Genomic DNA, 13,581 nt, shown 5'->3' on the forward strand with positions numbered 1-13,581 from the left:
TGAACATATTAAAAAAAGATAAAGAAATTCTATGGGTGATGTCAAGCTCATGGGAAAAAAGGAGAAGGAAAAAAATATAACAGCTACAAATCAAACAATAGACTGAACTCTAAAGCATGGTGAGATAATCATCATCATTTGTCATTGTTTCTACAACATTTGGATCATATTATTTTGGACTGCTCAGGAATGTTTCATTCCTGATGCAATTACATTTAGAGAAAAACGTTTTTTATTTTTCAAAAGAAAAAGTACACACTCCAGGACTTACTTAATTCTCTTTAATCATGAAATGCTGTAAACCTTTCCACACTTAACCTAAGATGTTCTCTGCACTAGCACCAGTACAGCTGAAAATACTTTGATCTATGGGAATGCACATTCACCACGAATACAGAAAATTAACAAACGCAAACTTTGTACTTTACAAAAATGTTGAAACTTCTAAAAAAAGAACACTACACGTAATTTTAACTTAGTTATAATAATACTTTTTGATTCAGAGTGAAATGCTTTAAAAAAAACTTCCTAAACTTTCTTTAATCTATTTAGTTGACAGAATAAAACAAATGATTTATTACAATGTTAAGCAGCAAGTTTGTGTGAATCTCTCATTAAAGTATAACATGAAAGATATTCAAAATAGCAGTCACTGCTTTTTCAAAACATTTACAATGAAATGATACTAGGCAAAAAAAAAGTAAAAAAAAGCACAGACTAACATCTTTGTTTACATGAAAAAACATGGAATAAAGGTTTTCCGGTTCCTCTTTGCTCTTATTCTGGTATGATGGAGGTAACAACTTCACTGTAGGGTCCATATCGGCCGAATTTGTCTTTGCCCATGACAGCAAGGCACACTCTGTGGCCTGGTATGTAGTTCTTGATGAGGGCGCACATGGGAAGGGTCTTGGCCTCCATTTTATTGTAGGTCTGCCAGTCTGGGAAGATGCCGCTACCTTTTACTTTTTCCATCGTCAGGAAGATGCTGCAGCAGTAAGAAGACATGTACACACATGTCATCACTGAGCATCAGATATCCCCTTCTATTAATAGGCTGCTCTGTCTTACGTGTAACTTTCCATTGGCGGTGCACAGGGATCTTCGTCCATCACGTCCCAGCTCACTGAGAGTCCAGTGGGGTTTCTGATGAGGGCCACGTCGACCGCTAGTTTCTGAGGGATGCTGTATGAAGCCGCTTTAATGTTTAGAAACAGCGGAAAGGGAACTGGAGGAAGCGGAGGGTAGGAAAGCAGTTCCTGTGGACAGAAAAAAACTGTTTATGTAAAAAGACTCGCCAGCAGTCTAATATATCAACACCATGAGTCTGTGCAATACCTGATCGCTCCTTCCATTGTTTTCTTTAGTAGCGTAGCTGCACTCAGGAGGATTGCATTCAATTTTGACAAGGTTAGCCTTTGGCTCATCAAACTGTTCTAAAGTCTCATCCGTGTGACTTTCTTCTTTCACAATCTTAAAGAAAAACACCAATAAGATTGCAGTAGACAGTCTAGGAAATAAACATTATGATGTATAAGTAATACCAGATTGTTGGTTTGCTTTGTCTTTACAGGACTGTTGCTCTCAAGAGGATCAGCTTTGATCTTTTTAGCCTTTGGCTCATCTGACTGTTTCAATTTCTCACTGTCCTGCTGAAGATCTTTCTTCTCTAGCGTTTTCATATCCGTACATTTCTGGAAAGCGAAGCAATACATTTTTTTAGACAAAAATAATTCAAAAACAAAAAACCTTGAAGTTTTAACTTTTCCTTTCATTTTGCAGGTTTTTTTTAAGTTAGACTTTGGCTTTATGAGTTTGTAACTCACATTTAAAAATTATTTTACAATCAAACTCACACATTACTTGTGTAAGATTTGTTGTCACAACTTTTCAGGGATCCTTTGCCGTTTCTTGAACAATCCTCCTGTGCTCAGTTAGAGCTCTATAACTAGTTTTTATTTTTGGGTTTGTTGCAAAGTTTTGTTAAAGAAAAAAAACCCAAGCAGTAAGTTTTAACTCTTACCAAAAAAGAAACCCTAACTTTATGTACATTAACATAGGGTACATGTGATTCTTAGAAACAGTCCATCAGAAGAGCTTAAAAGTTCTAGCCTGACACGTGAAAGTGTCTTTTTATGATAAATGCATAATTTGTGTACTTTACTGACGACTAACATTGTATAGGCCATCGTTTTTTTTCTGACAGTTTATATTCTGTTTAAATAATCCCAATACTGTAGTAAGACTCTTCATAATGGTTATATTCTATAATATTAGACTATATTTATCTGATGGATAAATATAGATATCTGTAATTTCGTTGTACAACGTACAATGACAACTAAAGATATTTCTATTTCTATTTATAACTTTACATGAAAATTGTGACAGGTTAAAGGCAGTAAGTGCAGCAAGAATGCAGCTTTTTTAAGCTGAAGCTGCAGTAAATAACAAGTCTGTTTTCTATGGAGTTCAGGGCATGACATTGGCATGACATTAAGGAAAAAAGAAACCTTCTAATAAAGATTTTGTGGCTACAAATTAGCATTTTGTGCGCACAAATTAGTCTTTTATTAGCATTTATTAGCATTTAACTTAGTAGCATTTGAAGATACCAAAGTACTCATTTGTGTGCACAAAATGCCAAATTGTGGCCAAAATATGTTAACTGGAGCAGACAAAATACTATTTTTTGGCCGCAATTTAATAATTATAGGGAAAAATGTACTATTAGTTTTTGAATGCCATGTTCAGAGCTCCATAGTTTCCTTTTTAATTCAACAGCAATGTACTTTACATTAAAATTCAATCTTTTCTAAACTTGTATTGCTGATTGTTTTGCCTTTAATTGGCCACCAGATGTCCCCATTCTTTATCATTGTTTTTTGTTTCTTTAGTTGATTTAGAGAAAAGCTTGAGATTATTTATTATTTATTACTTATTGTACATAATTTTGCAATATTAAGTGTTGATGAAAATTCCATGTGGACAAGCCTTTATTCTCCATTTAACAGATACTGAATCATTCCAGATCATATAAAAGGGTCACTTTTTGTCTCAATAAGCTTTTCCGTAAACAAGTTATCACATTCTAATTTATATATAACAAACAGAGAAAAAGGTTATTTTTGTAGTAAAAAAGTAGTAAAAGCAAATGCAAAGAAACAAAAAAAATCAAAACAACCCCTACCTTCAATCTCGAACTATAAGGCGTAAGAAAAGGTGGAAACGCTTCTGCATTCAAACCTGACACAGACGCTACCCACAAAACGAATACAACAAATAACAGAGAAAATGACAATGAGGTTAATTAAGTTGACTTAAAATGCTTAACCCTTGTGCTATCCAAGCAACTTTAATGTTGAGAGTGGGGTCATCTGGACCCCACAAGACAGTATGCTTAACCTTTTTTCTTCTATGATTTATGATTTTCACTGGTGTCTACGGATTAGATGAAATCCTCTTCACCTTTTATCCACCTTTGTCGTGGTAGGAATAACACGGTAATGTAAGGGTGGGGTCATTTTGAGATAGCACAAGGGTTAAGAGGTCAATTCTAGTTTTACAAAATAAACTTGGTAAAATCAAATATACGACCATCAATTTACCATCTTTTTCTGAACGAAGCCTCTCCAGTGCATTTTTGATTTCATCCTGTGGAAAAACAATGGCAGGTTGTTACATTGTGTTAGAAGAAGAAAGTTGGATCGATGAATTACACTACTCAGAATAAGTTAGGGACATATTAAAAACTTAGTGGATATCACACACACAGTGTTTGTCTTACTTCACACATTTTCAAGATGTTGAGGTGATAGAAGCACCTCATTTTGCGTTTTCCCGTAATGGTCTCACTGTACTGTGTGTCGTGTCTTATTGGGGCCAAAACAAAAAACAAAATCTGAAAGAAAAACCTTTTCAATGTGGCATCAATTTCAGTATGCTGTTGGTAGAAAAAGCTAAATTTTCCATTAAGTCATTCCGAGTTCATTATTGAAAGTGGAAACGCATGAACACACGACATCAGTAAATACAAGCAGCTCCACCTGGCCATAGTGCGCCTTTGGGTTGGAAGTAGGCAGTTAGATGTTAGAGGTGAATTTGCTAAGTCTCAAAGTGTCATCAGCAGACATGGATCAAGACAGAGAACTACTGGCAGAGTTTGTGACAGAACCAGGAGTGGAGCCCCGCACTTCTTTAGGTTGTGGTCATTGCTGTGGTCTGTCACTGGACAGACCACAGCAATGACCACTACCTAAAGACCTCTGAATTCAGACATGGTCTGCCAAAGGCCACACAGCTGCAGGCCTGTTTACCAGATGTTAGGGGACTAGGGTTTCCATACAAACCATTTGCAACTGACTCCAGTGATACCAAGACACCGCCATAAATGTTTACAGTGAACCTTTTGGCCTGAACAATGCAGCAATAGTCTACCGTCTTGTTTACTGATGAGTGTCAGGTAACCTTGCACAGAAATGATGGTAGTCAGTTCCCAGTGATCGATACATCAAGGTCAACGTGGTCTCCAGTGTTCCCTTTGGTGGAGTAGGTGCAACAGTTTGGCCATCATAACCAGCCAGCGCAAAACCTATCTGGTTATTGTAGATGGCCCAGTCGTTACTCATTCTTACCTCAGAGACATCACAGTCCACCAGCACACCTTCAATTTTCTGTTCATGGATGATAAAGCTCCACCACATAATGCCAGAATTGTCACAATTGGACTTCAGGAAGTGAGAGTGCCTCACAATGTACCCTGACCTGAACCCTATAGAACATGTCTGGGACCAGCTGAAGCAGAGACTGGATGATCGTAGTCCAACCCCCAAGTGACATGGTAGAACTGCATGTAGCAGTTGTGGAACGTATTGTCTCAGAACATCATGAGCCCAGTGAGGAGCATGAGACGTCACTGACAACCTGTCATTGCGGCAAATGGTGTCAATACCCGCTGTTGGAATGGTCATTTCTTTTGTTATTTGGGGCCATCTTTATTATAGTATTAATTTCTGGGTTAATAGATATCAAACTAATAAAAATTCAGACAATTCAGACAAATGGGGAAAGCACTCATGCAAAAAACAATATCCCTAACATATTGTGAGTAGTGTAAAGTGATTTAAACTTTTCTAAAATGCAAAGAATGAAAAAAAAGTTCAGTTACTATTATTTGCAATGTCTCTCCCTTTTTTGTTGTCTTGAGTTCCAGCATTTCATCTGCCAATTCAAATAAATTAAAAGAAAAAAAGACACGGATAAACGAAACATTTAACCCAAAGGATTAAATAATATTTAGCGTTACCGAACTCTCACTCTGTGAGCTGGTTTCCACGGTTATGTCGTCCAGGTCTTGCCTAAACAGTTCACAACATGTTTCAGTTATTCCAACAACATAAATCAATCATAAGTCTAAGTCACATGATAATTTAACTTTTTTTTAGGACTAAAATTAAAAGAGGGGCTTTACATACCTGATGATGTCAACAGTAGGTGGACACTAGAGAGGTTGCAGATCATATAAAAATATAAGCTTTAAAAATACATAAATATTAGGAAATATAAAATAAAATATATGAAACCTTTGCACTTTTCAAAATAAAAACTTATTTTAAAACACACATCGTCCACCATATATTTCTTTTTCTGCAGCATCATATATTCTTATATTCCTAAACTTTGTTTTTAGACTGTATGTGTGGTTCTTTTAAGAGTGTGTAGAGTAATTAATTTCTTTTTTTTTTTATTGTACTGCAGGAAACTTGCTACTACTCATACAGTGGGGGAAATAAGTATTTGACCCCTTCTTAATTTTGTAGGTTTGAGTCTGTCATCCTAATGGTAGGTTTAGAGATAGAAATCAACTTTAATGAATTTTAATAAATCTATTTGCATTTTATTGAGAGAATTAAGGATTGTTAAAACTCCTGTAAAGACTTTGTGTTTTGTGGCAAACCCACATTATATTAACCTACTACCAATGGGATGTAATAAAAAATAATGTTTGATTGATGACAAAATGTCAGTTTCTTTTTAAGTGCGTAAACCTACAAACTCATCAAGGGATCAAATACTCATTTCCTCAAATGTACATTTCTGATTCTTGCTTTTGATATCAGAGGTATAGAAAATTAACTTTGTAAGGACAACACCAACTAGAGCTGGGTGATATGGCCAAAAAATAAAATCTCCAATGTTTTCACACCAATTTTAATAAAAACAAAATGTCTCCCTTCTTTTAACTTTCTTAACAAATAGTTTTTAACACAAAGTTCAACTAAATACAAGCAAAAAATGTTTGCAGAACAATGCAGCAGATATTTTGTGGGCTACTGTGAGCTTGAGATCTCAAAGAGAAACACTTCTCGCACTCAATAGTGTCTGTTTTAGGTGTTGAAACAAATGTTGTAATACTCCCAGTTTTGGCAGCTACAACCTTCGAACTGATTTTGCTGCATGTGTTTTGATGCTCCAAGTTTGAAGTCACAACTCCCCTGGTCAACATTTAAATTTTTACTCACCAGCCAAGTTGGCCGGAAGATATAAAAAAAAAAAAATCTACCGGCCTGGCACATTTTTTACCGGACAAATTATTACATTATTTTACAAAGAAAAACTATGGTTGTAATTTAAAAAAATGAAATTATTTCAAATGCAAAGAGAGAGGACGCCACAACACAATCCAAACATGAGATAAAAAATGTATTAAGTGACAGTCAATTTCTGATTCGTCTTTGCCCTCTGTATTGGCATTTTTACACGGTCTGTAAAGGGTTTTATTTTCTATCACAAATGAGTTGTTTCTTCTCTTTAGCACAGCTAAAATAAAATTCGATAAATGCTTTTCTTTTCATTGTCAAATTTCCATTAGGCAAATTTATTAGCACAAATTTATTAGCGCAATCTCAGTAATTCTGGGAAAAATGTATTTAGCTGTTTTTTCTGTTCTACCTGAGGAAGTCAATAGTATGCCATTGCAATAAAATGTACATTAAATAGTGCATTTGAAGTTTTTAAAGGGGTTCAAATAATGCAGGCCGAAATCTGGCCCCCTCTGCAAAAGGTTTGGACACCCCTGACATTAGAGGACACTAGTTTGATATATTAATAGTGACTATTTTCCGTGTATGTAAACCCTTGTAAAGAAAAATGTCATCAAGACAACACCAAATATGTGATTTGTTTTGATTACATCTCTTGCTTGTCTTGAATACAACATTTCCCCTGTTAATTCACTGTAATTTGATCTTTTTTACACCAGCAACAGTCGGCTGCCAGTTAGCCTAGCCCATTCTTTGTTTTGATTACTCTTAATATCAACCAATTTTGACAGACATGCACCTTTTTACTCCTAATGAGTAGAGTGGCATGTCTGCTATCGCTTTTTGGCCTGTTTTCCCATCACTGCTGGGTCTGAAACTATCTTCTGGTGCATTGTTTACATGATCAGCTGTTGACACCTGGCACAGACAAAATGACTGGAGATCACTGTTTTATGATCGATTTTATTCCATTACCAGAGCTATGGTAGCAAAATATTTTCCTGTTATAGAATTTGTACCATTTTAAAAAGCTCCTTTGTTTTTTAGTTTAAAAAAATAAATCCCAATACGCATGCATAATTTGAATAATCTATGTTCCCTGACTTGATATATATATCTGTGACCACATGAAGTATTTTTGACAGCGAGTTAACAGGGGACACCTGTAATTGGTAATGGACCTCTGGCTTAACTGTACTCCTGCTCCTGTACTGGCCGTGGACCTCGCGTCTGGCTCGTCTCGCACCCCCAGCCGTCCCCCAACTCCATATGGATGAAGTCACTCTGCTACACCAGTGGTTCTCAACTGTGGGGCTTACATTACTTACATCAACCAAATCCTAATCGTGACATTTGAAGACGTAATTATTCTTGTTAACGGCAGTTTTAACATCTTAAAAGAATGGACATTGACGTATTTCGCACATGCGACCGGTTTGGATTGGATACCTAAACCTGCCTTTCTTTGCAACTGTGATCAGATTTTTTTGAAGAATGCAGAAAAGTATGTGTTGTGGAATGAGTGTGTGTGCGTATGTATGCTAAAACCGGTGTGTCTGAGGTCGCACGGTGAACATTTTTCTTTTAGAAAATTATTTATTATGATATTTATCATTTCCCTCATAAAAAAAATTTGATTGTTTGACAACACGTGTCCGAATTCCCACCCTAACCCCTAACTACTAAAAATTCTATATAGTGCGGCACTATGTGGTGCCATGAATTTTAAAAACAATTCGGACACCTTGCTCACTACGTATTTTTTTTAAACGTTGGATGTGACGTCAAGGATTTCATGAAGTTACATTTTTATTAATATGAGCATTTTTCAACGATTATTTATGAGTCCACTGTCTTCTGAAGATAAAAAACGATGATTTATTACAAAAACATTTAAATAATTTTTTGGGGGGGAAATTGTTTCAACGCAATGCAATGTGGTCTATATTCGCTAATCTAGTGAGCCTCGATGCACACTGGTTTTTCACAGAGACTTCTGAGAAATTTCTGGGGCACTCGATTTGGTAATTGTAGATTAGGACAGCACTAAAAAATAGCGAACACATTATATAGTGCACTATTTATTGGTTAGGGTGGAAATTAGGATATAGGAACACTTAAAATCCTTTTTTTGCACCGTTTGTGGTACCATTTTCCGTATCTTTGAACAAAAAGGAACATTTAAAATCCTTTAATTTATTTAAATATAGAAAATTCAATTTTATGATGAACCTTTATCCTCCTCCAAAGGGGGGAACAAGAGAAAAAGTTTGAGAACCACTGTGCTACACTATTCAAACATGCAGTTGTAGCGTTAGATAAGCTAATTCTTCTCTAATAGTTCTGGTACATTGCCTGTCCATCCAAGGAGAGGATCCCTCCTTCATGTGGACATCCCTGAGGTTTCTTCCTCTTTTTCCCCCAGAATCCGTTTTTTTAGGAGATTTGCCTTACCAAGACGGAGAGTCTAAGTGCAGGGATGCCCAGTTTAGCTTAGTCTGTTTAGTTTAGTATAGCAATGACCTATTATATTCTAGGATTGATTTCATGTTCTTATACAATTATTAGTATGTAGCCCTTTAAGACAATTATTGTTGTAATATTGGGCTACATAAATAAAATGTAATTGAATGGGGAAAAAAAGAAAAGTCGTGCTCAAAACAAAGACAAACATACATGTTAAACATAAAACTAAACATTATATTCATATTTTTTCCTGCAAAGTTGTGCACAAAGTATTCATTTATGAACAACTTTGTCTTTATGAATATATTTCTTACTGTCAGATTCCTTACCCCATAGTTACGGCATAGAATCTGTATAATTATGCATGCGCACCTTGCTCTGAGATGTCAGATAAGCAAAAGCTTCATCCACTTTTATAGACACTGTGTCAATTTGAGCCTAAAGGAAAAAGGGAAAGCAAATTTTTATCCGTTAAAAGAGAACATGCAGCTTTACACTAAAGTTGACAATGATTTAAAAAGTAAAAATAGAAATCTGAAAATAAACAAGCAAACTGAAACATACAGATTATACTTTTTAATTAGACAGGTTTCCATTTTTGTTTTGATCATAGATTCTGATTGGTAGTGATCAGTCGCTTTCGCGACAACGTGATCAACAGCTTTGAAACATTTTTGAAAGTCCATATGGGATTCAAGATGATGTTAGAAAGCTCAGATCAATAAGTCTTAAAGGGCCTATATCATGCAAAATAAATTTTTTTGAGGTTTTGAATGTATTATGATATTAATTCCTCACCAAAAAAAACCTTAAGCTGTATTTGGATCTATTCATGCGCTCTGAGCACCAGCCCCTGCCAAACCACGAAAACGATTGGGTTCTCACATTCATACGTTTGAAAATGAGGAATAGCCCCTTCCAGCAAGAGTCTGTGCAGCTAACTTCCCCCCAGGCTAGCACACACACACCCACCTTCTCCGCAGAGCTACCTGTGATCGGCTAAACTCTAATTTTATATGCAAGTCAAGACGTCTCACTGCATGGTAGGAAAACGTATTTGGTCACCAACAAATAAGATTTCTGGATCTCACAGATTTGTAACTTTTTCAGTAAGAGGATCGTCTGTACTCCAATCATTTCCTGTATTAATGGCACCTGTTTGAACTCATTATCTATATAAAAAACACCGGTCCACAACCTTAAACAGTCACACTCCAAACTCCACTATGGCCAAGACCAAAAGCTTCTAAGTAACCAGAATTAAAATTGTTAACCTGGAAGACTCATCCGTGTAAAAAAAATGAATGGGGCCATGTATCGTCAGATTTTGAGTGAAAAACTCCTTGCGTCAGCTAGGGTATTGAAGATGAAACGTGGCTGGGTCAGCATGACAACCATCCGAAACACACGAAGGAGTGGCTTTGTAAAAAGCATTTCAAGGTTTTAGAGTGGCCTAGCCAATCTCCAGATCTCAACCCCATAGAAAAAGGGTGTTGAAAGTCTGTGTTGCCCAGCGACAGCCCCAAATCATCACTAATCTAGAGGAGATTTGCATGGAGTAATGGACCAACATTGTCATTGCCAACAAGGGTTGAACTTAAGTTGAACTTTTGCTATGACCACTTATTTTCCACCATACTTTACGAATAAACCCTTTAAAAAAATCAGACAATTTGATTATCTGGATGTTTTTTCTCATTTTGTCTCATAGTAGAGGTATACTTATGAGGAGAATTACAGGCTTCTCATCATTTTAGGTGGGAGAACTTGCACAATTGCTGGCTGACCAAATACTTTTTTGCCCCACTATATATATATATATAGATATATTTATTCTGAAAGGCTCAAGAAAAGCATGATATAGGCCCTTTAAGATACGTTCACACGCCCTCAACAAGACGTGTTCAAGTGACAACTTCCATTAATAAGTCTATTTGAACACATGTAAATGTGCGTTTTAGACTTCTACGTTCAAGACTCTTGCATTCACTTGTAGCTATGCAAGTTTTCACAACGGTTTTCAAGTTCTACGTAGAAACGCACTGCCACATAACTTGATGTACAAGTTAAACCAGGTTGAACTTTGACCAACCAGGGATTTGGATTTGGTACTGAGGTATAGATGGAGTCCCTTTCATTTCAGTAAAGTGCTCACTGTTTGAAAATTGATCATGGAGGAAAAATGTATAATTTCGATCTTAGCCCAGGCAAACTTATTACACCAAGTTTTTCATATTTTGGAATAGAGCTGTGAAAGAAAATGCCAGGAGCAAAATGTATGACATTTGCACTGCTTAGACATTTTGCACCAAGTTTCTTCTAACTGTGGGTGGTAGAGATTTGCTGGTAAAAATTAAAAAACGTGTAAACGTAGCAATATGTTTGCATGTAACAAGACATAAGCTTTCAGCTCACCTGGAGTTTCTGGATTTCTAAGTCAGCTTCATGGTTGATCTTCTTAATACTGTCTATCAAACCCTGCAGCTGGATTTCTTTCATTTTCACTGCCATGTGGACTTCCTTCTTAATCAGCTTTTGCACCTGCAAACCCAGACAACTTTTAGCTTTCAAGATAAATACAAAAAGAAAACTTCACCAAAATGTTGAAAATACAGGTTAATATAGTGACTGATTGCTGAATTTATGAAAATGATCAGGATTAAGGCACAGTTATATATGGCCTTTAAGCATTCTTCCTTTCAATGTGGCTCAAGGTTTAGCTTAAGGACAGTTAGAATTTGTTTCCAATTTAAAACATTAGAGAAAACATTAAAAATTTAAGACATTAGAACACAAATTTGAAATATGGATTAAAAGAAATCTTTAAAAAGGTAAGATAAACACAAGAATCACAAAGCTTTTGATGTTTTTACTCACCTCTGACTGGGAAAATCTCTTTAAATCAATTGGTATAGTTGAGGGCGAAGCTGGGGTTGAGTTGTCCAATTTTCTTAAAAAAACAAACAAAGTGTTAAAAAAATGCCCACATAGAACTTATTGAATTAAAGACCCACTCCAATAAAAATTGTGTTTTTGGTGTTTTTAACTTGTTCTTGTGGCATTTTTCTGATGAAGGAAATATATAAAGAAAGTTAAGCTCAATATTTCATTTTTAAGTATTTATTTAAATTGTTGTAAATACTCAGAAGGTACACTTTATCAAGGAATGACTTAATGTTCACAAAAACCAGGGACATTACACACCTAGGCTATCAGTAGTGCTAGGTCTGAATCACTCAACCCCCTTTTAACCATTTTACAATGCAAAAACGAGCTCTGCATTGCATATTGAAAATTCATGTAGCCACAATAAATGCCTCTAAATAAACTGAATAAACTGTAAAAAGAAAATAAATCTCGTTATGCAACTACAGCCAGCAAAAAGCATTGAAAATAACCACATAAATTTAAAATATTATTATGATATTTATCATTTCACTAATCAAAGAAAATCGGATTATTTTAAGACAAAATCCGTCCTCCTCTCTTTCCTCAAAAACAGTTCGATCACCCTGTTATGTAGATTATCGCGCTTCAGTTCCATCAAAAAGTCTTTTTCCATTGCCATCAAGGCCAGTGCTGAGAGCCGAGTCTGTCCAGTTGTGTTTCTGCATAGCTTTTAATTTGCTCTAGAGCCGAAAATGTCCGCTTGACAGATGCAGTGGACACGGGGATGGTCAGCGCCATGCAAACAAATCTGTACAGCTGCTTCATGCTTTCACTCAGATTTTTCTGAGGAAGGAAGCCAAGGACATCAGCAGGAGATTTTCCTGCAAAATCATCCATAGCGTACATTACAGTCAAGTCTGTTTTTAACTAACACGGATCAAAAAGTGCTCCATGGCTCTGTCTCAAACTGGACAAGACTGCATGTGGGAAAATTTTCCTGTATTCCTGAAACTTCTGGTGTCATCCAGTCAGAAGGTCTGAATACAGTTAAGTTGCATAAGCCTCTTAGAAACCCCTGCTGACACCAACGCAAAATCGGATTGGTTGAAGGAAATTAATGTCTGACATTGATTTCACATTAGAGGGCCTGCCAAACAGATAGTGAAGGCCCTTTTTTTAGCTCTGACCCTGCCTGGCAACAAAAGACTGCTGAAATGCGATTGGTTAAATGCTCAAATAGAAAAATACATGTCTATCTGGAAGAAGTATAACCATCATAAACACAATAAAAGGAAAAGGACAGACCATTTGGAATGATTTAATGAGTATCCATGGACTATATATAATTAACACATGTTCCAGATTTTATTTAAGCTTTCAGAGAAGGACTTGAAGGCCTTGACGGCCCAAAACTGACAAAAACAATACAGAAAAATAGAGTTTGGAAAACTAAAGTGTATTTTCCTAAATGGGTCTGCAACCTTTAACACTTAATGAGCCACTTGGGTTGACTTCTTACTAACAACAAGAGCCGAAAAGTCTTACTACACCCTTTAGAAAAATAAGACACTGTATTCGTGTTATTACTATAATGATAAACATAAATTAACAATTGATTTTTTGCTTAAATAAAACAAACATGAAGAGAAAATAGCCTTTTTTTCAAACTATAAAATAGTTTAAA

At 35.9% G+C, this 13,581-nt stretch overlaps 1 protein-coding gene across 3 annotated transcripts in view; it reads right to left on the minus strand.

Moving 5' to 3' along the window:
- Positions 1 to 266: 266 nt before the first annotated feature.
- atf7ip2 (activating transcription factor 7 interacting protein 2) overlaps positions 267 to 13,581 on the minus strand; it is a 39,616-nt gene continuing 26,301 nt past the window's right edge. For 2 of the 3 annotated variants that reach the window (XM_023957683.1, XM_023957685.1), the window contains 12 exons: positions 11,886 to 11,958; positions 11,424 to 11,549; positions 9,381 to 9,446; positions 5,475 to 5,500; positions 5,317 to 5,357; positions 5,168 to 5,220; positions 3,609 to 3,654; positions 3,191 to 3,258; positions 1,545 to 1,694; positions 1,339 to 1,473; positions 1,072 to 1,259; positions 267 to 988 (listed from right to left, as the gene is read on the minus strand). In XM_023957683.1, coding sequence (XP_023813451.1) covers positions 778 to 988; positions 1,072 to 1,259; positions 1,339 to 1,473; positions 1,545 to 1,694; positions 3,191 to 3,258; positions 3,609 to 3,654; positions 5,168 to 5,220; positions 5,317 to 5,357; positions 5,475 to 5,500; positions 9,381 to 9,446; positions 11,424 to 11,549; positions 11,886 to 11,958 — 1,183 coding nt within the window. In that variant the 3' untranslated portion in view covers positions 267 to 777. Of the gene's footprint in view, positions 989 to 1,071; positions 1,260 to 1,338; positions 1,474 to 1,544; positions 1,695 to 3,190; positions 3,259 to 3,608; positions 3,655 to 5,167; positions 5,221 to 5,305; positions 5,358 to 5,474; positions 5,501 to 9,380; positions 9,447 to 11,423; positions 11,550 to 11,885; positions 11,959 to 13,581 lie in introns of all 3 variants that reach the window. The other variant, XM_023957684.1, reaches the window with a different exon arrangement.

The sequence above is a fragment of the Oryzias latipes genome, chromosome 8 (assembly GCF_002234675.1).
Source record: "Oryzias latipes chromosome 8, ASM223467v1".
NCBI lineage: Eukaryota > Metazoa > Chordata > Actinopteri > Beloniformes > Adrianichthyidae > Oryzias > Oryzias latipes.